Below are 27922 nucleotides of genomic sequence, written 5' to 3'. Positions count from 1 at the left end.
GTCCTCAGGTTTAAAGGCTGTAAATGAAGATGGGGTAGAACTCTCTTCCTTAGGGAGGGGTAACGGTGTTACTGGAGAATTTCATACAGAAAACTGTTGTCCTCTTAGCAGCTGACTGAAGAGCATTCAGTTGGCATGTTCTACCCTCTTTCTCTCAATGGCCTCATCATTATCTTACATGCTGCTTAAGACTGCAGTGTCTACAAAAGGTAAGTTTTTTCCATGAACAGCATGTCCTAAACTTAAAATTCTTGTGTATTATACGTTTACTGACGTCTGTGAGAATGGTAATACCTTTCATTAACATCACCTAAAAAGAAAGCTAAATCATTAACCGGTCAAACTGTTAACATTTTAACTTAAATGTTTTATAAAACTTTAAAAACTAAATGTTCAAAAGTATATATTACAACAATAGACTACCATAGAATAAATACATAGGTAAGCACACTCCTAGACTCCGATATTACTGTATGTTAGGGTTAGACTCTCCTCCTTACTTTTTGTCTCAATTTCGTTTTGATGAGGCTTTTCTAACCAGATTTTTTTCACATCTATTCAAGCTGTTTTTTTTTTCTGTGGAGCCCTTCAAATAAATTATAGCCCTGTATTTACTCTGGGGACCATCTATTATTCTATATTGTATATATTTCCTAGCTATATACATGTTGTTTCAAGAAAAATAATCAATTAAGACTTTAAGAGACATTTAATGGATGGAACAAATACCATCTTTTTAATATTTCTGCTGGGTTGACTCATATAAAAAGAATTCAGTTCACTGTCAATCCAAAATATACTTTATCTTGTTAATGATTATTCTGTGAGACATCTGAATTGTCACTGGGCCACTTATAAATGCAGTATTAAAGACAAATAAAATTTTATTTTTATATTATACTTCAGACAATGACATTCAAAATGACGCTAGATTTGTGTGAAGGTTTTAAAATATAAATCTTCTTTGTACAGCCCATTAATATATTACGCTTCACCCAAATAACATAAAAAAATATCTTTAAATTGCTCTATTATTTCTTATATAAACCAGGGGGAATGTTTTATATTGGATACTGACAAATATTTGTGTTCCCTAAAAGAAGCTATCCCCTGGAGGGGCAAAACAGAATAGTGGTGCATTTTCCAACTGGCAGGCAGGAGAAATCCCTTTCAGTAGAGACTGCACTGGGAAGAGGAGAAACTGAGGGGACAACAGCTCACTGTCTCAACAAGCCAGCAGTTTGGGAAAAGGATCTCTGAAACCAAACTAGAAGGAAAAAGAGCAAAATGCCCCGTCACTCACCCCTGCTATGCAAACATGAGATGAACAGAAACAGCAGTTTTGTCATGTCATCAGCTCTCAATGGTAAGAACAGTCAAAATTAAAACAGAGTGTAGCTTTCATTATCTGTGCAAGCCAACTACTTAACTGCCTGCCGATAGCATGGGGGATTATCAGTGAAATTAGAAGCTACAGGGAACACTTTTTTTTTTCCAGGGGAGTAAAAAGTTCAGCAGAACTTATGGTTGCCAATAATGCATGTAATTTAGAGGAACTGGATTTTGTCCTCCTCCTCCCCCGTGAGAAATAAAGGCTGCAAATGGAGTTAACACTTGACAGCATTAACAGGAAAGCAGAGCTGCATGGCTCTTCCCTTGCCAGCAATTCTTTTAAGGTGTCTCAGCTCTGACCGCAATCTTCAGTTACTCCCATCTCTGTCTAATATTGCCAGATGTTACAAATCACAGCACAGGTGGGGATTGAGGAAAAGGGCAGAGGAGGATTTCTCAGACGTGTCCCACTATCCATTACAGAACATGACAAAACCACAATTTTATCCTCAGTGCAACCAGAAAAATTATTTGAAAACCAGGTTTTCTGCAGTGACGGGGTAGTGCATTAAACCATGCATCAGCTGTTCAGAGAGTAATAAATATTGGCAGAATATGGATTCTTTTCCCTGGTTGTAGGAAGAGGCCAACACATTTTTCATTAAAATCCTATTCCATCTTTGAGTGGAAGCCTGAAGTGCTGCTTTAGCACAGTTAGCAGGGCTCAGCAGGGGAAGCAGGATGGTGCTAAACAGACATTTCATTTCACAAACTTCCCACCATTTTCCTCACTAAATATTTGCAACTAAGCTTTCTTAACTGTACTACACCAAGAGGCATTTTGGCTTTCCCCTTTTAACCAGGAAACTGACAGGAATGTGTTGACAAAAGGACTCGTGCAGTACTTGCACGGCCTATGAAAATCTGCCTTTTGTATAAAAACCTAGAAAAGTCCCTTAATCGATTAACTAGTAACTCGTAACTATGGCTAAAGATTTGGAGGATGGCATTTATCAAGAGCAGGGCAAGGAAGAAAAATAGATTTTACACCACTATTCCATCAGGACCACAAACAAGATTTAAAAATAACAATAAAAATTTTGGGAGCACTAAAAAAAAGCATTTCAGTGCATTTCATTTATTAACACTGACACAGGTTTTCTAATATGATGAGCTAATACCTTGGACGGACTGCTCCTTTTCTTAAAAGTTATTCTTAAAATTTCACAAAACATATTAAACATTCAAAAAAAAAAAAGAAGAAAAAAAAAAGTACACTATCTCTATGTTCAGGCTTCCAAAAAGTAAGGATTATTTTACAGAGACGGAGGAAATGCAGCATTAACACCGCCTAGGCTGTATGCTTACACTTTATGTTATGCCAAAAACTTGCAGATCCAAATAAGACTCTGATCAAAAGGTACTCATAACTTAATCTGATACATACAGAAATGTCTTGTACAAATTACAACCTTTCTAGTTTCCTTGTGACAATCTACTGTAAAGCAAATCTTATCTACATGTATTTTAAATAACATCACCAGAAAAATAAAAAGTTTAAAGTTTATCAAATGAAAATATGTTTCAATTAGACCATGCTTTTCTAAAATCATGCTCAATTTATACAGTAGTCAAGTTCGTACTCATTTTTATTTTTTCTTTTTTTTTTTTTTTTTAAACAAAGATTCAAAACCACTGATTGTAAACTCACTGAGGAGGCTGTAGTTTACTCTGGCTCTTTTTTGATTGTTCGCACTTTTTCCAGAAGTCCATGCACTTCTCCATTCACAGCATGCTGATGAGTGGTCTTACTCCCTATATGGCTGTTGTAAGGGCTTCTTAAGTTGGTAAAAGGAGTTTTAAGCTCTGCATCAGATATCAACTCCTCTTTGATGGTAACATGAGTTGAGCTATCAGTAAATGAAGGTCCATTCCAAATTTCTTTGTCATGTGCTTCTTGGCTACTAACAGAGTTGCCGCCTTTCTGTAACATATAGTACAATATTGGATTGGTTTTGGTCAGTCTTGGAGAGTCTTTTTCATAATCATTCTTGTCCATACCTGTGATTACCCATCTGATGGGCCCTTTTTCACTGGGCATGGGACACATGCTAAACTGGTCAGACTCGAGTCTAGATACTGTACTCCCCAGATGTTCAGGGAAGGGGGAACCAGCGGGACTTTTTACTGTTACAGGATACTGAAATGTTCTATGATCTACACAATTGTTCTGTTGCACAGGGCTTCCCATTAACGCATTAACTGATGAGATGCTGAATTCAGGTTTATTAATTGTTGCACTGCTTTTGTTTCCCTTTTTCTTGCCCTCAGCTAGTATGTGATTCCTATGTTGTGGCAGATCTCTCTCACAGTTTTCTGAGAGAAGCAGCTGTTTCAACACATTAAAGCCTTTACTATCTCTAGACCAACTCCTATTTTCACTTTCATTATTTGAACTGTGACTTACAGTGTACTTAAATTCAGCATCACTTCTGCTGAATTTCAGTTCTTGCTGGTTAAGCAAAGGCCCATACAGTGCCTCGGTAGGAGAAGCGTGATTGTTTGCAGCATCAGATGTATTACTTTTCATCTTTTTTAATGGGCTTTCCAAAGGCTCAGCATGAAGCTTCCTCTTCTTCGGTACTGTGCAAAGACTCTTTGATTCAAGGTGTGTCAACTCATTGTTTCGGTGACTTCTGTCTAGCTCATCTGCAGGGTAACTGTCTTGATTCTGCCTCAGCAACCTACTTAGTAGGCCGTTTTTGGAAAAAGAGAAATCTTGAGGTGAAATCGGCTCGGATTTCAACTCCTTGGATGCTGGAGAAGTAGCTGCATTTCTCTGCAGTGAATGTACAAATCCTTGAAATGCATTATCCTTGCCATCTCTTACTTGTTGTGCATTTGAATTATAAGGAATATTTGATTCTTCAGATGGTTCAGTTTTTATTTTCACTGTCAGTATTTGCTCGTTCAAAGCCTTATCTGTCTGTTCTTGAGAACTTTCATCTCTTAAAAGCATCCTCTCTTTCTTTTCACTTTTACCTTTACTGGGAGTTCCCAGAAGCAGCTGAAGGACAGTGCGCCTTTCAAGGAGATTTTCTATTTCTGAACCTGGAATTCCTTGTTCAGCAGGTGCAGGCTGACAATTGAATATTTTGTTATTTTCTTCATGCGTACCCAATTTATTTGTAAGCAGAGGGCTGTTCAATCTATCAATCAAGCCAACAGGTTTATCTGTGTTTCCTGCTAGCAGGTGTTTGCTAGCTCTTTGTTCTTCACTTGACATGGAAGTCTGCATGCCACACTGAGCAAGGTTCTGCAACAGTTTGCTGGCACTGAATGCTGAAGAGTTCTGGGGACTATCATTCCTGCTCAGCTTCGCTCCTTGAATTTCTTTGCTTTTGGAAAGGTCTATCAAATGTTTAGATGCGGGATTCACCAGTCTCTCTGGCTGGATGCTGCAGGCATACGGCGGTGAGCTACGCTTGATGGCTAACGATTGGTGGGAGAGATTTATAGGAGAATCTGCCTTTGTAGAAGCCAGCAAAGGGGGAGTGCTTAACGGAGTCATTCGACTTGCACTGGGACTGTCAGTAATTGGAGTCCTTTTACCAGTCTGTACAGAGAATTTTGCCACATCAGCCGCACTGTGTGGTCCCTGAGGGTCAGCAATCTTGTCTACATTTTCCTCACTCTTATGTCCAAGTAACAGCTGAAGTAGTGTTACTTTCTGATGGGGATTCAGCTTAGAAGCTTTTGGAGTGTCTTTGTCTTCCTTGTTCTCTGGACAGGAAACTTTTGGATCCCAGTTATGAAGCAAGGACTGAGTCAGGTTATCCAGTGATGCAGGTGGACCTGCATCTGGTTTATCTGTCCTCTGTTTAAAAGATAGGTCTATAGGAAGACAGTTAGAATGGGAGCTCTCATCATCACTGCTGTCATCCTCTGTAAAACTAGGATTGTTGTCCGAATATTCATCAATAGTTGTTGGTGTGCTGCCATCTTCGAAATTGCTGGCTCTCTCACTCTGTTCATGCCCTTTCATGTGTTTGGTGGTATTCTGACTTTTCAGCAGATGCAAGAGCAAACTGTTGCTGGGAGAGGTTTTCAGGTTACTTCTTTCCAAAGTACTTTTGTATCCCCCAGTTTTGGAAGATGAATGCATGACTCCCACTGAACTCTGAAATGGTGCCATATTGCTTTTGCTAGATACTGGTTTGGTTGATGATCCTGTTTGACCATTGAGATGGCTTGTCATTCCTTTTGCTAAACCAAACTGGCCAATATCTTTCTGAGTGCTTTCCTGTAATCTGGCCATAGCTGCAAGTCTCTCACTTGCTATTTGATTTGCATTTTGTGCTTTTAAAGCATGTTCCCTGGAATACTGCTGCAAGTGAGCTTCACTCGAAAGGAGTAACGCTAGCTGGCTGCATGCTACACTGGGCTTCGGTGAAGCAGCAGGACTAGATCGTTTCTCTACCATGCTTGCAACAGCTTGCAATCTTGCAGCACATGACAGTGGCTCATTTATCACTTTAGGTCCGCTCTGCACCACATGAGGAGATTCGATAAACCTCTCTTTAGGCAGGTTCTTAGTTATATCAGGCAGGCTGCTGTCCAGCTTCTGATCTTTTGCTTTGCTCTTCTTCAGTAGAGTCTTCAGGTGACTGGATGCAACACCATAGCACCTTAAATCTTTCTCCACTTGTAAAGAATCATGGTTAAGGGAATACCCTTGCTCCTTAAGGCTCTGCCTAATCTGCTGTGACAGAGCAACACTCTGCAGCCTAGAGCTGAATGACTGAAGCAAAGAGGCAAGTAATGTGCTATCCTGTTTGCCTTTAGGCACATTTTCAACCATGCCAGCTAACAAAGCTTCATTTTTTCCATCTAAATCCACAATGGAATCAGACAACCGCCTTCTCTTTGCTGCATTCCAGTCTTCTGAAGACTGCAACAGTCTTGCTTTTTTGAGGTGCAGCATGCCAGATCCCTGATATGTATTTGTGTTAAGAACTGGACCATTACTTTGACAGCTGGGGAATATATTTCCAGAAATCTTAAAGTTTTGATCCTCTCCACTATGCCCAGTAGACTTTTTGTCAACTGAAGTACCTGAGCCTCCTGCTGCTTGATGCATTAGTAATCCCTCTAGGTAAGTTAGAACAACAGAATCCTGGTGCATCTCAGAGCCAAGCTCTTCTCCATGAGTCATGTTCAACAAAAGTTTCCAAAAGGGCTCTGGTTCTATTCACTTCAAAGACTAGTTCTGCTGCAGCTGAATCAAGACGCAGTTAAGAAATAACAGGTAGATGTCTACAGTGCTTTCTCACAGACTTTCAGAAACAGTACAAAACGTCATATCCCAAGCAGACTTCTTCTGGTGTATACTGTTTGATGAGTCAGGTTTCCAATCATATCAATCTGCTGTTACCTAGAATATTTACGGAAGTTGTCCAGGAGGAGCATCAAAATGTGGTTCCACAGTAATCAAGTTCCACTAAGTATTTGCCACCTTCTTTCTCCAGGAAGCCAGCTTGTTTTTCATCTTTTTCCATCTCCACCAAGCACATAAAATTTCTAAGTTAAAAAAAAAAAGAAAAAAAAACAGAAATAGAAGATTTAGGATAAGAGTTGTTTTTTTTTTTTAAAAATCTACAAAGCAAACAACAAAACACATTGTCTTAGAGTTTAAGCATATATAGAGCAATAAATATCCACGTTCCAGAAGAAATGAAAAATTAAGTAATGGAAAAAGTCTACGGTAACTAGTTTAAAAAACTTGGTGAGAGAAAATTTTATACAAAAATTAAGTTTAATTATCAAAAGCACAGCTACTACAAGTATTCATCAAACTTATTTTTCCTACAGCTCAAAATATGGAATAATGTGAAAGGAAAATCTTAAATCACTCTATAATTTTTGACAAAAATTATGCTGGATTATACTTCACACTTGCATCAATATTTCTTCTTACTATGTAAGAATATCCTATTACACAGGATATGTAGACTATCACCCTAAAAGAGAATTAATGGGAAGAGGCTTGCCTAAAATTAACATTTAGGACAAATCTGTATTCAAATAACAGAACAGGCAGCATCATATATATGAATACATTTTCGTTTGGCACATAAATAATATTGCTGAAAGTAGAAACCAAATTGTCACTGCTTCCCAGAACTATCTAGTAATGCAAAATCTAGCATGATAGCACAGCAGGGAGGAAATCTGTTGTTTTTACAACTCCCAGCTACCACAAGTCATTAGAAGAATCATGTGACTGGAGTGGTGAAAAGAATGCTTATGTTCCTGTTATAACATAAATCCTGGTATTAAAATCCTCCCTTCACCAGAGGATTTTTAGCTTCACATTCTTTCTGTGTATTAAATATATAATGATAAATGAAAAAACAAAACAGGACTTCCTTAAAGTCCTGTTATTTTCAATTGTAGTCAATACTTTTATTTCTCGGATGAGGCAGTATGATATAAAAAGCTGTTTTAAAAAACACAACAGTGGCATTTATGTTAGATACATCTCTTCAGTTTTAGTTATATTACTGGTCAATGGTAGCATGAATAGCTCAGTCACCACAGTTCAACATTGAGATCATTGCCCCACACATGCCTACTCCATCACTCATTCAGTTCTAAATTCACAAAGATTCAACATGATCAAAGCTAAGTGTCTTTCCACACTTATAACTACAATTAACTTTCACAGACTAAAAGTCCACTGAAAACTTGTATTTAGAAGTTTTAAAAGTATGCACACAGATGAAATCCTTGCCTCCTTAAAATGAATGAATATTTTACGATTGATTTCCAGAGGCCATTTTTAAATTTGAAAACTACAGGCAATTAGAAGTCTGAAAGTTGTGAAGACTCAGGAGAACATGTAAGTAGCCATAATGCCAACAGCCCATATAATCCCCTCTGCAAAGAATCCCTTACTAGATTTTAAGTAATTTAGAGACTTTAAAAACTGAGCTATATTAAAAACAAAAACCAAAACCAATCAACCAAACAGAAAAATCAAACCAAAATTCAAATCCACTTAAAACACAGCAACATGAAGTTGTAGTGTACATGTGTATACCCATTTATCTAAATTTCAAATGAAAAGATGGTACCTATTGCTGAGGTCTCAGTACTTCTCTCAGAAATACATGTCTACACTAAGCATCATTTACATAATTACCTGTAGAAGACACAATGTTGTTTCAACTATATAACTTGACACTTAAATGTGGATTTATCTAATTAAAAATTACTCTTCCTACAAAAATTTGTGCATCTCTGGGAGGGATTTTGCAGAGTTTCAACCCAAAACAGACAGAACAAATCCTTGTTACACCTTATTTGTGATGGAAAACCAAGTAGTAAATTTCAGGGTCTGAAGGCAATCTCATAACTAAGCACTTCCAGCCAGTTTTGAACCGAGTATGTGTTTCTTCCACTATTTGAAGAGTGGTCATGTGGAAACCAAAGCAGCTTTGGAAATTAATGTTTAGCTGAACACCAAGTCTGTATGTTTGAAAACATACAGACTGTAGCAAAGAATTTCCCTGGACCCACTGAAATGTTAATAGTATTTCTTGTTATTATTATTCTAGAAATTATCTGAACTGAGGAGGCAAAAATAGTGAAGAATAATTCAGAAGAGAAAGGAGAAGCCATACATCAATAGATCTCCTATTTCCCAGTAAAGGCTGAAGAAAACTTACTGCAATTAGCCTCTAACATCAGTCTCTAATACCTCTGAATCTCTACACCTAAAACCTGTATTTATTGTCAATATTGTAACAAACTAAATTGATAAAGATAACATACTTTCTTGACCACGTAACTACTGTATATGCACTCTTCGCTGTTGCTTCAGCTCTCTTCTCCCAGACTTCTGCATCCTAACAAATAAATAAAGCACTTGTTTTGCAGAGGCTATTTTCAGAACCTCCAAGAGCATGCACTGATAACAGCTCATTAAGCCACGTTTACCTAGACAGAACTAAAGCAGCTGCAGAACTTGTAGCACAAATGCTGTAACCAGGGGAGACACTCCCCAAGTGGAGCATACCATGGGAAATCAGTCCTTGCAGCCTTTTGAAAAGTGCCTAAGGAGAAACTGTGTGTTGAATAGGGGAGATAAGAAAATATTAGAATGCACTGTGTATGTCCAGACTATTAATTCTACTTTTGCAGTTGTTGGGGGTTTTTCTTTGATTGCAAACTAGATATACTCAGTCACCACAAAGATGTTAAAAGAATGATGATACTAGTATCCTTTGCTTACCATAAAGTATTATTGCTGCAAAAGACAGAGATGTTTGAGAACACATGAACACATCTAACAGGTCAAACCACAACAACCTCTGAGGCAACGGCTTTTTACTCCTGAAAATGTTACTTTTTTTTTGGAGGATTCTTTTAATTAATGAACACCTCAAGTGTAAAACCTAATTGGAGACTCTGAACAAACAGCATCTCCCTAGTTACCCCAACAGATATTCAGCTCTGCTGCCATTTAAGATCAGTTCACAATTTAAACTAGTAAAATGACATCCACAAGACATTTTTCCAGTATCTCAGACTAAGATTTCTAGTTAAATACCTTTGCTAAATGGAACAGAGACACAGTAAATTAACAACATTAGACTAGCATTATTTGAGCAGGAGAGTTATACAGTCTAATGGAGATAACTCATAAAGCTTGTTATTGTCAGGGTGTCTTCTGTAGTTGAAATTCAGGACGTTATAAAAAAAACCTTATAGAAGCCATTAAGGTTTTTGTTTAGGAAATCAGCAATGGCTAGAAGATTGCCTACATGAAGACTTATTAAAAGAGAGGCTATCCAAACTCAGGAATGATTAATATAGTTTGAAATTTATATATATATATATATATATATATATATATATATATATACACACATATATATACACACACAAAGCTTAACTGCATTTCAGAGTTATTTAATGACTATCAAACTCCTCTAGTAATTTTATGTTCCATTTTTGAGATGAGACAAAATGTGAATTTGTAGAGCTAAAATCAAACTGGTCTGTGAAATTAAAATCTTTAGTTATTTAACAAATTCAGTGTTTAAATGATTAGAAACTACTGGAAGAGCCAGAAAAAGTCTCTTACTGACTGACTTCCCATTCACATATTCCCAAATGTAAAGGCTGCAGCCCACCACATCAACCAATGGCTCTGACAGTCATTTTAGTTATTACAGATTTGAGGAATGCAGTACAGTGATTACAGTGGCAGCTTGGGATCCAGGGGTCCAATTACTTGCTGTGCTGCAGACAGGCTGACTTTTGATTTTATTTTTCTATACTCTGTTTTCCCAGGTGGAATAATAGATGCAAACTTCAGAAATATAATTGAGGATAAATGCATTAAATGCTGTGTGTTGCTCAATAGCTTCAGTAAGTAAAACACAGGATTTTAAGTGGTTCTCCATCCTTACAGCCACCTGCAGTGAAATGCTGCAGAGCACAATCAAATTATGGTCTCCAAAAAATTTCCTAGATGCACTGAAAACTGCAACAGAATCTTGCAGCAAACTAAACATGAGTGGGGAAAATGAGATTACCTGTTCAGAATTATTTTGTTATTAAGCTCAATTTGCACTTTGATTTTAGCAAGCAGAAAGGATGTATTCAGGGTGGCGGTAGAAGCACTTCAGTTAACTCTTTCTGCTAAGGTTGTAACAGGCCTGATCCAACAACCCAGGGTACCCAATCCACAGAGCTGCACAAATGTGCAGGTACTTCAATGGCACTTAAGCATGTGTGTTAACAGAATCAAGTATTTAAGTGCTTTGCTAAATCCCCACTTTGTAGCAGAAATCTACTGAGATGAATGGGGCAGCTGAGACGTCTTCACAGTTTTGATTCGGGCTGTCAAGACATTTTGAAGGTTCCCTTTGCAAATGTAGTTTAAGAGACAACACCACCAAAACCACACACAAACCCACAACAAACAAACAAAACAAACAAAAACCAATAACCCAATGAAACCAAAAGTGATCTGATAGTGGATAGCAAAATTCACCAATAAAAGGGTGTATTCTTCCATGGCTGCACTCAGATGAACTTGGGAATCAAGAAACCTTTTTTACAATGAATTAATTGGGGAAAAAAAAAAACCCAACAAAAAACAACAAAACCCACCGAAAGACCCCAAGGATAAAAACCAAAAACTAAACCATCAGGCTCCTCTCCTACAATCATAGGATATCGCTTCGAGAAAGCAAAAGCAGGCTTCCTTCCCAGAAGCTTGGCATGTTATTCACCCCTTTGTTAGCCCTACTGACTGACTCCAAAAGACATTTTAAACATAGAAAGGATAGCCTACTGCTTTTAAATAGCTAGGTGAGGAGAGGCCACATATCGAATCATGTTGAAGCCAGCAGGAGCCCCGCTGATGCCAGATTACTGGAGGGAATTCTAAGGCCCCAACGCCACCACAAAGGCGGCATCCCCCATCATCCCAGGCAGGGATGCTCCCTCCAGGCTGGCACAGTCCTGATGCCTCTCGAGCAGCATTGCTCACTCTACAAAATACCTCCTTTGGATAAGGGCAGGGTTAGCAACAGCCACAGCTTCCAGGCTAAATTCTGCACAAGTATACCAAACAGAAAAGCATTCTCCCTACTGTCTTGCTAAGCTGTGTACTGCCAAATACAGTCTTCATGTTCTTAAAAGATGTTTTAGACAACAGAATGGGGTGCTTTTTTCAGTATTAGGGGAAAAAACGGGGCCGAGTAGAAAGGCACAGACACAAACCAGCCCAATCAAAATCTGATGATTTTAGCAGCTTGAGTGGTAGAATTTTGAAAAATACTGCAGAAAACTGATTCCATAACACCTGACACAACAGCTCAAAGAGCTGCAAAATCTATTGTTTTATGAAAACAGACAAACCCAGAATAACCGAGAAATCCTGTTATATAAAATTGACAGGAATGCAGAACCAACAGCAGAGCAGACATAAAAAAGTTCTTCCTGGGAGAGTAAAATTTGACAGACCACTGGACTGAAATGTTAGTGAACCAACAGCTGAGGAGGGAAGAAAAAACCCCAACTGCGCTGGCAGTAGGCTATTTACATTGACATTGGCTTTTAAGAGACTGTAAATGTAAATCCTAATTAATGTTGTTGTTAATCACGGCCCAAGAGGCACTTAAGGAAGGGGAGGCTGTTCCTACATATTCCTTCTGGGGTGTGGAAAGGGGAATTCAGACACCTCATTTCAGTAACCTTCTGCTCCTCAAATTTTGTATGGGATTCTCTACAGTCCAGGAATCTGTGACTCACCCAGACCACACAATACCACCTCACAGGGACAAGGAGCTTTGGGAGGATATGTAATATGTATCGAGGGGGAACACAGTATTTCCACTGTCTGCTTAAGCAAGGTGTGGAAATATCAGAGATTTTCATATATGCACAGAGAGCTTTTCGGGAAGGCAGCAAGGCACGTTTGTACCCACGCTAGGAGCAATGCAGAAGTCAGAATGCCTCAAACTCAGCGGCAAAGCATTTTCAAGGGAAAAGACCAAAGTCTGAGCAGTGCTGGATACGTCGCAGCTTTTACCCGATGTTGAGGAAGCATGTCACAAAGGAATGCCCATCTAGCTCTGTCCCCCCTGAGATGGGACAGCATGAGCATGAACTACAGCAAGAAAAGAGCGGTGGCACTCAGAAAAACAGCTATGTCTGCACTGCAGACTGGCACGTACAGGAAAGAGCCAAGACAGCTCAACCGTGAGTAAGCCCAGCCCGGCAGTAAGGGAACCCGTGGAGATTAGCCTGCCCCAAGAAGCAGGGTATTTCAACATAGCTCTGGTATGCCATGACTTGTCCAGTGATGGCACTCAACTCACATCAGGTACTTCTTGTGAAAACAGTGCACAGCTTACACAAGGCCACAGGCAGACATTTCTGCCTAAGTTACATGTGCCTCATGCTCGTGAAGCTTACTTCACCAGCCTACCAGGAAGGAAGGGAAAAATAAGAAAGTATTGGTGGATAAGGGAAGAGCAACTAGTATCATCTACCTGGACTTGTGCGATGTGTTTGACACTGTCTTGCACAACATCCTTGTCTCTGTACTGGAGAGGCATGGATTTGATAAATGAACCACTCGGTGGATAAGGAATTGGCTGGATGATCACACTCAAAATGTTGTGGTCAACGGCTCAAAGTCCAAGTGGAGACCAGTGACAAGTGGTGTTCTGCAGAGGTCAGTACTGGGACCAGTGCTGTTCAGTATCTTTGTCGGTGAAACAAACAGTGGGATTGAGTGTGCCCTCAGCATGTTTGCTGATGACACCAAGCTGTGTGGGGACACTGGAGGGAAGGGATAGGATCCAGAGGGACCTTGATACGCTTGAGAGCTGGGCCAGCACAAAGCTCATGAAGTTCAACAAGGCCAAGTGCAAGATCCTGCACCTGGGTTAGGGCAATCCCAAGCACAAATACAGGCTGGATAGAGAATGGACTGAAAGCAGCCCTGAGGAGAAGGACTTAGGGTTGTTGGTCAAGCCAGCAGTATGTACTCACAACCCAGGAAGCCAATTGTATCCTGGGCTGCATCAAAAGGAGTGTTACCAACAGGCCAAGAGAGGGGATTCTGTCCCTATTCTCCAGTCTCGTGAGACCCCACCTGCAGTACTGCATCCAGCCCTGGGGCCCCCAACACAAGAGGGATGTGCACCTACTAAAGTGAGCGCAGAGGAGGCCATGAAGATGATGAGGGCTGTAGCACCTCTCCTATGAAGACAGGCTGAGAGAGCTGGGCTTGCTCAGCCTGGAGAATAGAAGGCTCAGAGAAGACCTTAGAGCAGCTTCCAGTGCCTGAAGGGGGGCTACAAGAAAGCTGGAGAAGGACTTTTTACAAGGGCATGTGGTGATAGGACAAGGGGGAATGGCTTTAAACTGAAAGAAGGCAGATTTAGATTAGACAGTAGGAAGAAATTCTTTACTGCGGGGGTGGTGTCACTGGAACAAGTTGCTCAGAGAAGCTGTAGATGACCCATTGCTGGCAGTGTTCAAGGCCAGGCTGGATGGGGCTTTGAGCAACCTGGTATAGTGGAAGGTGCCCCTGCCCATGGCAGGGGGGCTTGGAACTAGGTGATCTTTAAGGACCCTTCCAACCCAAACCATTCTGTGACACTGTGAAATTAATTGATTTTAAAAAGAACAAACAAGCAAACAAAAACCCCCTCCCCCCAAACCCAAACTGAACAACCCTCCCCCCAAAAACACAAACATCTGGACAATAAAATAAAATCCCTCACCCATCAACACCCCAAAACCAAGCATACCCCCAAAACAGCTGAAGTAAGTACATGGAGAGGCGGAAATGAGGGACAGACACAAGTGCCAGAGAAGCTGAGTTTGTGAAAGCCTTAGTAGCAGCCCTCAAGGTTTACAAGTACACTCAAGCACTGTACACAGCTTAATCCAAGACTGTCCTGCACTTCAGAACCTCCTGCTAAATTCAGCTAAATTCAAAGATGAGTCACATGGTGTGGCCATTTTTTGGTTTTGGCAGTCTTCAAACAAAAGCTTATGTCAGCCTACCTTAAATTAGTATTTGTTATTCTAACAAGTAAAAGAATTGAGCATCATAAAAATAATCACTCTTGGATGTGGGAAACCCAACCCACTCCATCCATATAACTTACAATTTCGCTCTCTAACTGAACAGTTCACAAAAATTTCAGTCAATTCTTTAGCACAGAGGAATGTATGTATACTTGGTCCTATAAATACTACTGCAGAAATCTCTCTATTTTGTTCTGTAATGGTATAGTAAAGGGCATATTTGATTTCATTTCTTGATCAGTATCTGCTAACATTCAGACATGAACTTAGAAACACTCTCTGCCAACTCTTTGCCAGTTGTCTATTCTTTTCCGTATTACATTCAACCTAGAAATGCCATGCCACCTGTGAAGGAATGGGGTATTTGACGTCTAAACCTGCCCCATAAGTCACTGCTCAATGATCTTCTGCTACTGAAGACAAAAACGGCAGAAACAAAATGATAGGGCAGAAAAGTTAGATCCCACCCCATCCTCAGTAAGGACAGGAATCCAGAAATAGCACCTATCACTAAATCTCAGCTTAGGTAGTGTGCTGATCAAAGCTCGTAAGTACAGTGAGCAGAAAGGCTTTTGGTGAATTGAGTCTTCTTATTCAAGAAATAAAAACAAATAGGCATGAAAATATATACCAAGACCTGTTTTCAGGATAGAGAGGCGGATAATATACTGGTAGGTATACCAAAATGGTCGAAAGATGCACCTTTCCCATCTTTGTGAGCCAGCTGCATAAATAAGCAACTAAAAGGAAACTAACAACCAGATTCACATTCCCTTCAACAGATATGAAAACAAATCACCAATTATGCATTTAACTCTACACCAACTCCGCAAGAATGACATTTGATTAATACACAGTGAAGAAATCAATGTCCTCTTTCTGGACTATCATGCTTTTGAGTTATGATCAATGCATGCAGATAATGCATTTCCACACAGCTCTGACCTTCTGCTTGCTGAAAGGATCTAAACATACAGGCATTTATTGACAGCACTGCAATGAAACTGTGCATTTTCTTGGATTTGTTGGAATAACTGTACGTGTTAGATGACTTGTCATATTGTAGGTCATTTTATGTTGTTTTAAGAAAGAACTGGTTTCACAGAGACCAAACTGCAAAGCACTGAAAAGCAGTGCACAGCTTCTATTGACAGTAGTAGTTGTGTTCCACTTGGGACCAAGTGTTTCACGGTTAGTTATAAATGAGAGGCACTTTCTAGACTTTCCCTCAGAACAGTTTTCAGCTAACCAAGCACAAATACACAGTCATTCCATAGCAAGATCTATTCAATTATATGTAATACCCCATAAATCCATGCTAAAGACCCAGATGATTTGTTTTTTTTGGTTTGTGGTTTTGGGGTTGTCTTTTGGGTTTTCTTGTGGGTTGTTTTTTTTTTGTTTTGTTTTTTTTTTGGGGGGGGTCCCCCTCTTTTTTGGGGGGGATCTTGCTTTTTCTTAGTGGGAAGGACAATGTAGTTTCTATTATAAGGAGAGATTTCCGCTTATGCACATGATGTTTCTAAAGGCTGCAGACACAGAAAAGGCTCACAATTTCAGTTAAGTGGGGAAAAGAAAAACCTGCATTACAAGAAGGTCTCTAATAGTTCAATTGCAATTAAAAAAATAATTTTTTTTCCTCTCCAAAATAGCAATAAGCCCAAGTGGAATTAAAGATACAACATAAGAACCTATTTTAGCAAAACCTGGGGTGAAAACGCTAACAACATCTAAAGAATGTCACAGAAAGCCCTCATCTTACCACTACGCCAGAGTTAATCTGAAAGCATGCATAACATAAAACCCTAAGTAAAATGCTAAAAGCCTTTTGAATCATATAGATGTATATAGAGACGATCAGTTAGTTAATAATATACAGACATTGGAAATTGAATTGCAGCTCAATCTTGGCCATGAATCAAATCAGAACAAGTAAAATACAGACTTAGCTCAAAACTGATAATAACTTTATTCACTGTCACAAAGCCATGGTAAGAACAGAGGATGGCTGGCAAGGGGAGGTGTTTAACTACTCTTCAATACAACAACACACACTTTGAGGTAATTTCTCAAATTTTATGTTGATAAAAACGGCAAGCACTCCAAGAGGAAAAATAACATGCCATCAAAGTTGTGGAAAAGAGCTTTTACTAATATGTCTTACATTTATAAGTGCAACATGAAGGAAATAAGTGCAAAATAGCAAGAAAAGCTAATTATTGTTACCACCTGTTCTATTAATGTCAAGAAAATTGAAACAGGTGATCACACCTATTTAAAAAATGTGTAAAACAAAAAACTACAGATGTGTAATTGATTTCTGAAGAAAATGTGTGATTTCCTACATATGATAACATTGCCCCCAAAATGAAAGACCTATTAAAAATAAATCTATTTCTCCATACTTACACATACGTACTAATTTTGGCCATCTTTCATAGCGGCTGCCCCATCCCTCGAAGTGTTCAAGGCCAGGATGGGGCTTTGAATAATATGGTCTAGGGAGAGGCGTCCTAGACGGTAGGGGGGTTAGAAACAGATGATCTTTAAGGCCCCTTCTGACCTAAACATTCTATGATTCTGTGACAGTGCCCATCAAACCAAGCAGCTCACTAAGCCTTTATAAAGCCATATGCCCAAACATCAATTACACCAACCAACTTCACTGTCATGATAGCATAGGTCTAAAATTAAGCCTGTGCTCAAGAGCTCTGGTGAATGCAAGTAGCACCAGCATATCAGATCCTACCTGGCTGCTAGCAAGCTCCACCTTGATCTCTAGAAATGAATACCATCTCAAATCACCATGAAGAACAATCCTAGTAATCAATAAAATAAATAATAAATAAAATAATAAAATAAACTAGTTCACAAGCTGCACATTCAAAGGTATACAAAACATGGTTACATGTCTGATCCAACTGTTAAGCCACTGTCACAAGTTGTAGCCTTGCCTTGATCTATGGATCTGCAGCCTCTAATGCCTGCCACCTTCCCAGTAGTGACACAAACATCCCCATAGGAAGCTCCTTCAAGGCAAGTCAGACCAAGGACCTCATCACCATCAGAACCCCAAAGGTACTGCTTGAGAGGTTGTTTCAGTCGTTTTACGTGTGACTACAAGAATGGCACGAGGAAGGACAAAAAGCAGGGATTACTTTCAGTACCAAGCCCAGACTTATGCCAAATGAAAACACTGCTACCAGTGAGATTCTTACAGAGGAAACCCCACCTCCAGGCAGAATGTCTGTGCTGAATTTAGAAGAGTTCATTGGTGAGATAAAGATGCCTTTTTAAGAAGCATCTTCTCAACAGAATTAAAAACAAATAAGTGGTCAATATATTCAAGATCTGAAAATCAAGATCTGAAAAGATAACTGGAAATAAAATAATTGATTTCAATATTTTAATTTTTCTATTTTACTGAGGCATCTTGTGAAGCTGAAGTATAAATCCTATTAAACTGAACTTAGTTTGTCCATTCCTAAAATAGACTTGACATACAAACACAAACACAAGGTCAAGGTCACAGATCAGCAAGAAAGATTACAAAGAGGCCTGATGTAAGAGCTGGCATTTGAACAAAGCTCCTAGATATATTTTTTTTCAGTATGCTTACCAGAAATATCGCTACACTACATTTTCTTCACATTGGTACATTACATGTTTAAAGTATTCCCTACCTTTAAGAGCAGCTGCCCTGATACTTATTTATTTTGACAAGGTATGTTAGGCAGTATACCAAGTAAATTAAAGAAGAACCCATATGTTAAATGAAAAGGGAGCAGTGGACACTTTTTGTCATGCTTTTCACTCTGTTCAGCTATGTGATGATACATATGAAATCAAAAGTCCAAAAGGGAAACTCACAAATATAGGACATGACAGTAAGACCACCACTACAGAATCAGGACCAGAGTTTATAACTTCATGCAGTCCAAGTTACTTATCTTAACATAGCAACTGTGTATTTGGATGTGCATTTCCAAGCACAGCAATTGCTTATTCATCCTAATCAACTGTGTGCACAGCATATATTTCTCAATTAAAAAAAACCAAAAGAACTCTTAACACAAGGTCTGCGCTCAACACAATCAAACTAAGCTCTTCTGTAATAAGGACAACATTTACCTTCTAGAAAGCTTCTTTAATGCTGAACACTGAGTAAGTGAGCAGATTAAACACAGCAGCAACAGTTGAAAGACTCATTAAAACTCAGTTGCTGAAAATAGTTAGCAATGAAAGTCATTCACTGATCTATCCATCCATCTATCCATCCACCCACTGATAGATACATTCTCAAAGCTTTAAACACATGCTGAAGAGTATTTAGCTTATGGGTCACATCCACCAGACATACCTTCCTATGCTTAACAAGAGGAAGAAAAGGTGCCTTGGGGTGACATAATGTCATATGACATTCAAAGATTTACTGCTCCCACAAAGTTTAGATGATCACTGCAATAAACAGTAACATACAGAATAGCACGCCTTGTACTCTTACTTCTGAACCTCTACTTTCAGTACCAGCACGGCTCTGATGTTAGTCTAGACATGACTGGGAGCAGTTTATACTTAGACAAAGAGCCATGTCTATAAATAGGAGCATTCAAGTTTGCATTAAAGCTTTTACTGGAGCCCATCTGGGGTGACCTGCACAACTCACTTACATGCAGGCATCTCAGACATTGCCAGTAAAACCTTCATACCATCACACACCCTCCTGCATCTTGTCTCAGCTGTGCTTCAACATTTGTGCTTCAACTGATTTTTCTCCATTTAATTCTCCTATGGGTGTTAGATTTGCAGCACTCTTTCTGAAAGGCTGTTTTTTTTGAATACATACTTCATAAGAATTAGATTGTCACCTTTCTATGCTATAGTATTGCCTGATCTACTAGAATCAGATACAAATCATCCTGAAGTCTGGGATACAAGCTTCTCAGTGCAACAGTGTAGGTGTTTTTAGCTCTGATAGTGATTCATCAGGTCTTAAAACAGTTACTGCTTTAAGATCACACTGAATTAACTTGTAGACCTTGGAGCAATAGAATTCTACTCTTCCTTAGCCCCTCCTTTTCTAAAACCTTTCAGCAAAATGGGAGAAAACGGGAGGTTTGGGTTTGTTGTTGGGCTGTTGTTTTGCTTTGTTGTTGTTGTTTTGCCTTGTTTTCCTTCAAGCAGAATTTCTATCCTTCCCATTTTGTGAAAGGCTGATAAAGCTTTTCGCTGCACTGAAGTGTTAGGAACGAAAAAAAAAAAAAAAGAAAAGAAAAATTAAATCAGGCAATGATTATGATTCAAGATTAAAAAAAACAACCCAAGATTAAAAAAAAAACCCACAGAAATCCCCCCCCCAAAAAAAAAACAAACAAAAAAAATTTCATTCAACATCCACAAAAAAATCCGTAATGTACTCTGAGAACCAAACACGTATGAAAATGTGAATATGTATTTCACAACCAAAAACATTCTAGGAAACACAATCGCTTATTAGCAGTACAGCTATCCAATACTTCAGACTCTAAAGCAAGTACACTTGGAGTAACATAGCTTATTTAAGTTTACTAATGCATGAAAATTGGAATAGGTAAAAAAGCTTCTATGTTAATTGAACTATATTACAGAGAGTAACTGTTCATTCACTATCATTTTAGGTCTTCTCTCATGCTTATACAATGAAAAACACTTTAATCAGTATAACCAACCCTTTAATAAAAAAAGTCAGCATCAGTTAGGTGGATGGTGGTTGGGTTTGGTCTTTTTGGAGGGTTTTGGTTTTTTTTTTTTTTTTTGGTAATGTTTTTGTTTTGGTTCCTCCCCCCTTCCCCCCCTCCATTTCTTTTTTCCTATTAAATACATGCTGACACCCTTTATACATATAACCTGCAAGAGCAGGAGGCTTCTGCTAGTTCTGAATTTTTAATCAAATCCCCCACTTTTCAAGCAGCAGGGATGACGCAGGTGCTACCAGCAGCCAGTGGCAGTTTTGGGCCCAATTCTATTCCATTCCATTTCTCTATGTCTCTGCCTCTTAAACGGCTTTCTGCACAGAGATACTAAGGTAAACCATTTCAAGTGTGCTGTCTTTTAAGGGGTGCTAATAACAAACTGCAATAAATGACTAGCCAATATAGCAACAAAAATGAGTATGACAGCTAGCACAAAGAGAGTACTTCTGGTCAATTTAGTAGTCAAGCAGTCCACAACAATGGACTATCTTGAAGCACTGGATGGCTTCCAATGCCCAATCCTGTAAAGGTACATTAAAGGAAAATAAATTACATTGTCTGTGGCTATACTTACATATGTGAAATCCCAAATCAAGTTTTTAAAAATGTTAAAATATCGTATCAATGAATAATTTAGTAGTAAGTCCTTGAACTTTTACTTTTTACTTATTTTCCCTAATAAGTAGGTCTGTGGATTTTAACAGGATAACAAAATAATGACACGTTATTTTGCATATGCTCAGGTTTGTGCATGAGACAGGCATCTAATTGATGCAATATATATTAAGGTTGCAGAATTGGGCACATGATAGATGTACATCTACTATACTGAAAACCAGCAATACATTACCAGTTTAAGCATCATGACTATTACAAGCAAACTGGTTCACATTCAAAATTTGAATATTCTTCTATTATTCAGGACACAGCATAGGATTTCCTTTTTCAAACAAGAGGTGTGAAATCAGTTAACTCAGCTTTCCCAATCCTCAAATTGCTCAACACACACCAACTATAGCTGGTGATCTGGTTTCCCACATGCTTGAAGTCTGGTACAGATTCTGATTCTTCATCTAGCAAAATTGGCTGGTGGTAACAATGAAAAGCAGTGTGAGGTAGGTGGTGAATCTGCCTCTGTAAATCTTGCCTTAGCTTTGGGGGAAAGGAGGCACGGACAGGACAGATGCGACATGACACCTACAGAAATATTTCAAAGTTGCAATTACAGTTTTAATCTGTTCCCTTAATGTCTACTGATAAACTGGGGGGGGGGGGGAAATTACCATAAAACAAAAGGTTCATGAATCTAGCAAATGAACCTGTGAAAATCCATGAAAATACCTTAAATTATGTATCACGTAGTATCATGTATAATAGTTATTTTCCATAGCTACAACCCTATTGATTCAGCTGATCAGGCTAGGTATTATTTCCAGCTTCATGGTAGAGATTTGAGCATGGCTGACAGGTCACAGCTCCTGTCCTTTGTATATGTAGCCATCTTTGCTTGATGTATGCAGAAGAGCAATTTCCCAGCTCAATATACCATCAATAAGTAACTCACATTTTCTATATATTGAATCAATATATAGTAAGGTATTGTTGATGACCTGAAGATAAATTTCATTGACTGCCTGTAATCTCACTAAATTGTACTTTTGCTTCTTCTATTAGCCTTACAAGAATCCTGCCATAACACTAGGAAAGAACATTTTCGTTCAACCCTTGTTGCTAAATTCCATCAGTGAGCAATACCAAAAGAACTTCACCGAAGACTACATTGATGTGATTTCATTCCACAGCAGTTCAGGCTGATGTGTACCTGCAGCATCTTACAGAACCACAAGCAGATTCACAAATACCAAATTAATGCAGAAGCAAATCATACTGGCCAAGGGAGGTTCAAATCAAACAGGCAACAAAGGAAGAACAGAGGAGGGGGGAAAACCCAACCCAACTGAAACCAAACAACTAAAACCCCACTCTTCTCAAAGAGACTTCTTGCTCTAAAAGCATATAATTTAAAATCCATTTGCTGAGAAAAGTTTTGGTGGGCAGGTAATCACATCTATGGCTTCCCTGGAAACTTTCAGCAGATTGTTATCTTGGCAGTTAGCAACCTCAGGAAAAGGAGATCAAAGACTATCTGGGGATGTGAAATAGACTCAGAATTTTTAAGGGGGATACAGTCAAAGCTAGTGTGAATTAGATAAAGTTACCACTCCACACCTGGGGTGAGAAAAAAATACAGGTTAGTAAACTCAAGTTCAGGGGCAGAGATTCGTACCTTTCAATTGTCAGTGCTGGTTCTTTGTGAATCTGCTTTTCACTCCACCCTGCCAAAAATAAATACATTCATATCAGGATGCAGAAACTTATGACGAAAACAAATTTTATTTCTACTGTAACAGGAATGTCATTCTGTTAATTGAGTATCAGCTCATGACAGGGAGTACATCTTGCTTCTTAACAAGGTATCAACAGACTAAAATAGTTTTTGCCTGAAGTTGGTTATATCCGTGGTCAGTTTGTGACACTACCAGAGCTTGACCAGCAAAAAACTGAGCTGAGCAAGCTGGTAAAGGTAACCTGCCAGGAGAGAGATAAGTCTCCTCACCTTGTTAATGCTATCCACTTTGTCAGAAAAAGTTGTTATCAGGAGATTACCTTTATGCTGACACTCCCGACTATCCATTAACCACAATGACTCCAAAAAAGAAAAACAAACGACAACCAAGCAAACAGCACACACCTTTGACACTGCATCCTCCTCCTCTAAAAATCTTACTCATCTTCTCCCACTATTATCCTGAAGTTACTCTAGTCTTCTCTCAGCTCCCTACTTCTACAACCACACTTCTGTAACATTACGGACATCAACAATCCTTCCACACTACACAAAACACAGCTGTTAGTGTAATCCTTTCCCCTCAAGGCACTCTGACCATATAACCCTTTACTTCAAGTTTTCAATTGTTTTTCTATTGCTCTAGGTTGAATCTAAAATTTCTCATCAAAGTTCTACAGACATTAATAACCTTACTTCTATCCACACAGCCTAACCACTTACTGTGTCCTTCTTCCTTACTCTTTTGTTTCCACAAACACTCATGTTTACTGTAATACTCAGGCACCTCTCACAGGAAATTCCATTATGCTTCTGCACTGCTCCCCCCAGGCAAAGATCATCAACACTCTGGAGGCTATTTCTTCCTCTGCTCCAACAGTAAATCACTGTAGCAAAAATGAATCCAAATCCACCCAAAATACTTCCTGCAAAACCACAAGCCAAAACACAAATGATGTATGCTGCTTGCCTTTCCTCACAGATTCACACCACACTATTTGTTCCCTTTCCCTCATCAGGCTGTATGAAGTTTAAAACAAATACACTGCACCTGCGAGATGCTGAGTACATACATTATACGAATTCAGCTGGGCAACAATTAAATGAAGCCCTAGAGCAATACTGGCCTCCAGAATAAGCCTGTTTTCCCTTCTCTTACAGAAGAAAAAACACCTTTATTGTTTTTGCAGTGCAACAATACATGCTGCTGTAATAATACAGATTCACCCAAAACCTTTCTTTTACTACATATGATTGGAGAGGAAAGAAAGAGTGATACATGCTAAAAGATCAACAGAACACAAAGATTAATAATATGGGGAAATGGGTACAGGAGGGCTAAAATATAATGTAGAAAGAAGAAAAACCAGTATCCAAGGGCTACCCTTATCTTGAGCTGCTGCTATTAAAAACGTAGTGAAAGCACCTTCCCTTCCCTGGCTGGTACAAGGACAATATCCTTAGCCCAACACAATCTGCTATCCCTTCAGAGAGCACAGATGGAAGAATGACCAGAGAAGGAAAGGAGATACTGCTCCTAGGAAAAAGCCTTCTCAGAGAGATGTTTTTTTTTATTTTTTTTAATCATGACAGCAAATGGTACCAAACACAACACGAACAAGTAAACTTTTGAGGAGGAAGATGAAGGCAGAGAGAGTACCTGCCTCAGGTACCAGCTAAACATAAGATCTCATTCAATGACACAAAGGAGGACTTTTGTATCTCAGTCACCTTAATGAAATTACCTTCTGAGCCCAAACAGCAGACTTAACTCTGTAAATTCTCCACCTCTTGGAATATAATTTCTCCTTCTATTCCTCAGATCAGAGGGATTTGATTCACTAGGTCTACCTCTGATTTCAGTTTTATTGCACATAAAACTTAACCCTTCCTTCTGAAGTCCCTTTGGTATCTTCTCTATTAAATCACATAACCCAAAGCTTGCCTGTAGCACTTCTGAAGGTGAACTGTTTGGCTTACTGAGAACAAGCTACTGTGATGCAAATTCCACTCACCTTCTCTATATGCTGCCAGGTTTACGAGATCAAGTCTGTCTGTGCTTGACATTTGCTGGGAAACACACCAGCATAATTACTATTGTAAAACATTTTATATTCCCGTACATTTTACACTATGACCCAAAAGTGCTTGCGAGCTAAAACAAGATACAGGGATAACTAACTGGAAAGGAGGAGCTGTAGGGGGAAAGGTAGGTATAAGGTAGAAAAGCATCAATGGCAGGTGAAGACAGTGAGGCTATTCAAGCTGCCTGGGACACTGTCTCAGAAGCATAAAGTCCCCATGTAAAAGAGCAGCAGAAACAAGATGATGTAGGACAGTGCAGACTGTGAAAGGACATAGGCAACCTGCTTCATTAAGATATAAAGCCAGAGATGAAATTTAGGTAGCATGGTTCCTAAAACACGAGCTGTTTTTCTCTACCATTGTAGGAAGCATTTCCACTGCACTGCAATAAACATCATGTTACTATGCATACGGACAGGAAGTAAAAGTCTTCAGGAGTTTAGATTATTTTTATTGGGATCTTGACCAGGGGAACAAACGGGAGGACTGCAAGATCTGAAACATCTTGACTGTAATCTATTGTTGAGAACGTGGTGGTGGGGCGGTAAAGAGAAAAATCAGACCGAAAGCTCCACTTACATAGGGGGATAGGGAGTAAGATTCCAGAATGAAAATTAATAGACTAAACTATTCTTGTAATTAACTTCTACATATGAGAAGCAAGGTGTGCACTGAATGTAAATTATTTTTGTCAGCTGCCTGGTAAGACACAAATGACTCTAAAGAACATGGAATAACAACAGCTTCCCTTTTGCTAATCCATCTGAACATAAGATGTTACTGGAAGTATCCTTCTCAAGTTTTCCAGGAATTTTTGTGCTTACCTTTAATTGCCTTAGTTTAATATACGTGGGTATTTTCCAAGAGCAAGCATGATCCACGTTCCACACAGATACCGATCATGAGAAAGGCAGTAGTATTTATGACAGTTTTCCTATTGCATATCCAAAAACCCCAGACTATTTGACTGGGATATGTCAGCAAAACCTTTCCTGCACTAGGTACTGACACGAAAACCTCTCTTGTTTAAATTAAACGTTTCTCTTTGTTTGACTGGCAAATTTGATTACAAGTTTAATTTTTGCATAGTAAAGTTCATCCAGCCATTTTAAATTTCAAATTGGTTTGCACTCCATCATGACCAGCTGAATGCCACAAAAAACCTTTCACGTCATGATCTCATAAATCATAGAGAACAGAAGAAATGCTCTCAGGAGCAGGGTACTGTTGATAAGAGACTTTTCCCTCCGTTGACTGTACTGTCAGCTGTAACTACATGCAAGAGCCCACACTTGCAAATTACACAGAACATGCATCTGAACTACCCTTCCATGAAATTATTTTCTTTGTTAAAATGATAGTCACAGATAGAAAAGCTGAGAAGTGTCTGAAGTTGACCAAGCATCCTTCCTTTCTTTGAGGCAATATACAACCATCATTTCAAAACTCTATAATTAAAAAAATAACCCTTGATGTAGTCCACTGCCAAGCTGCAGATAGTATGCAACATTACTAACCACAGAACGGATTTTCATAGACTATCCATCCACTACATGAATCTGGAAAAGAAAATCCCAAACTATTTTGGACTTGAATTAACTGCAGAATTCATTTCCATGTTACTTACACATAAACCGAGGTCATAAAAATCCTCACTCACAAACAAATTAATGACAATAAGAGGCATTTCAGTTACCAAAGACCTATTTCAATCTGACATCTAAGAATCTGATGTTAGATGGCTGCTGCTCTTTACAGACTGATCATAGTAATTTTACTCCTCTATTGTTCACCAGGACCTCTCATTATATGCACTGTGTGGGTCTAAACCATGTTGAAAGCTACTGGGCACTGTCAAAACTGAAAGAAAAAAGTTACTTGATATACGGACAAAACAGCACACTTTACAAACATCAATGAACATATCACAGCAGTCCTTTGAAATATTCCCACTTTACACATGAGGAACAGTGTATACAAGGAAGATTAAGCAACTCACCCACAGTTACATGAAGTCTACACCCATAGCAAAGAAAGAAAGATTTTCTAAATCTCATTTAGCCCTTTAATAACAAGATATTCTCTCTTTACCATTTGTGGGTGGTGTCTCATCCGTCCTGCCCGCCACTGGTGAAACAAAAAAAAGAACCGAGCACACTGAACTTGAGGAAACAATGGGGCTTACTAAAGGAAAAGGACTTGCACACCACAGTAAATGCTTTTGTCTTCCAAGGTAAGAAAAAATATCAGCACTGCCATTATCTTTAGGGGAGATATGTGTCAGTCAACTATAGCCAGCATAGGTTTTCCACTATACCTACTGAAATGATATTCTGTCTGAGAAAACAACTGTGTCAGTATTGAACTGAAAAGATGAATGATGGCATTAGGATCAAAACCGTAATTCCACAAACTTCTCCTACTTCTCAAGAGATCTGACCTGCTGAAACAGTCCTAATGAGCTGGGCAAGTACTATTTTGTTCATTGGAGCTGGAAGGATCACTGCACAGCAGCAGCAGCAGCAAAGAGTTTTGCAGGAGTGGCTCTTATGATCCACTGCCCACTTTCACTCTCTTTCCTAACCAAGAACAACACAGTCCTTTTTATCCTAAACCAAGGATCTCTCACTGAAGCATGCATAAACGTGTATACACGTATCTAAGCGCGTCCTTCCCAAACAGGTCCATTTTTATTTATTTGCTTTCTAAAGCTGGCAAAACCTGCTTTTTACTAGTCTAATTCAGCTGCAATACATTCACAGCATTGGATTGCTTGGACGGACTAGAAAACAAGGCATGC

The 27922-nt window shown here is 39.0% G+C and overlaps 1 protein-coding gene across 12 annotated transcripts in view; it reads right to left on the bottom strand.

The window, feature by feature from the left end:
* Positions 1 to 1209: 1209 nt before the first annotated feature.
* The window catches only part of NRIP1 (nuclear receptor interacting protein 1), a 141064-nt gene continuing 114351 nt past the window's right edge, over positions 1210 to 27922 (bottom strand). For 10 of the 12 annotated variants that reach the window (XM_061453783.1, XM_061453784.1, XM_061453786.1 and 7 more), the window contains one exon: positions 1210 to 6912. In XM_061453783.1, the coding sequence (XP_061309767.1) occupies positions 3059 to 6547 (3489 nt within the window). In that variant the 5' untranslated portion in view covers positions 6548 to 6912 and the 3' untranslated portion in view covers positions 1210 to 3058. Of the gene's footprint in view, positions 6913 to 22977; positions 23027 to 27922 lie in introns of all 12 variants that reach the window. The other 2 variants (XM_061453790.1, XM_061453791.1) reach the window with 1 other exon arrangement.

The sequence above is a fragment of the Pezoporus flaviventris genome, unplaced genomic scaffold, assembly GCF_033815535.1.
Source record: "Pezoporus flaviventris isolate CSIRO_AGI_PZ_B2104156 unplaced genomic scaffold, CSIRO_AGI_Pfla_v1 ptg000015l, whole genome shotgun sequence".
NCBI lineage: Eukaryota > Metazoa > Chordata > Aves > Psittaciformes > Psittacidae > Pezoporus > Pezoporus flaviventris.
This window is presented reverse-complemented; position numbering and strand designations above follow the sequence as displayed.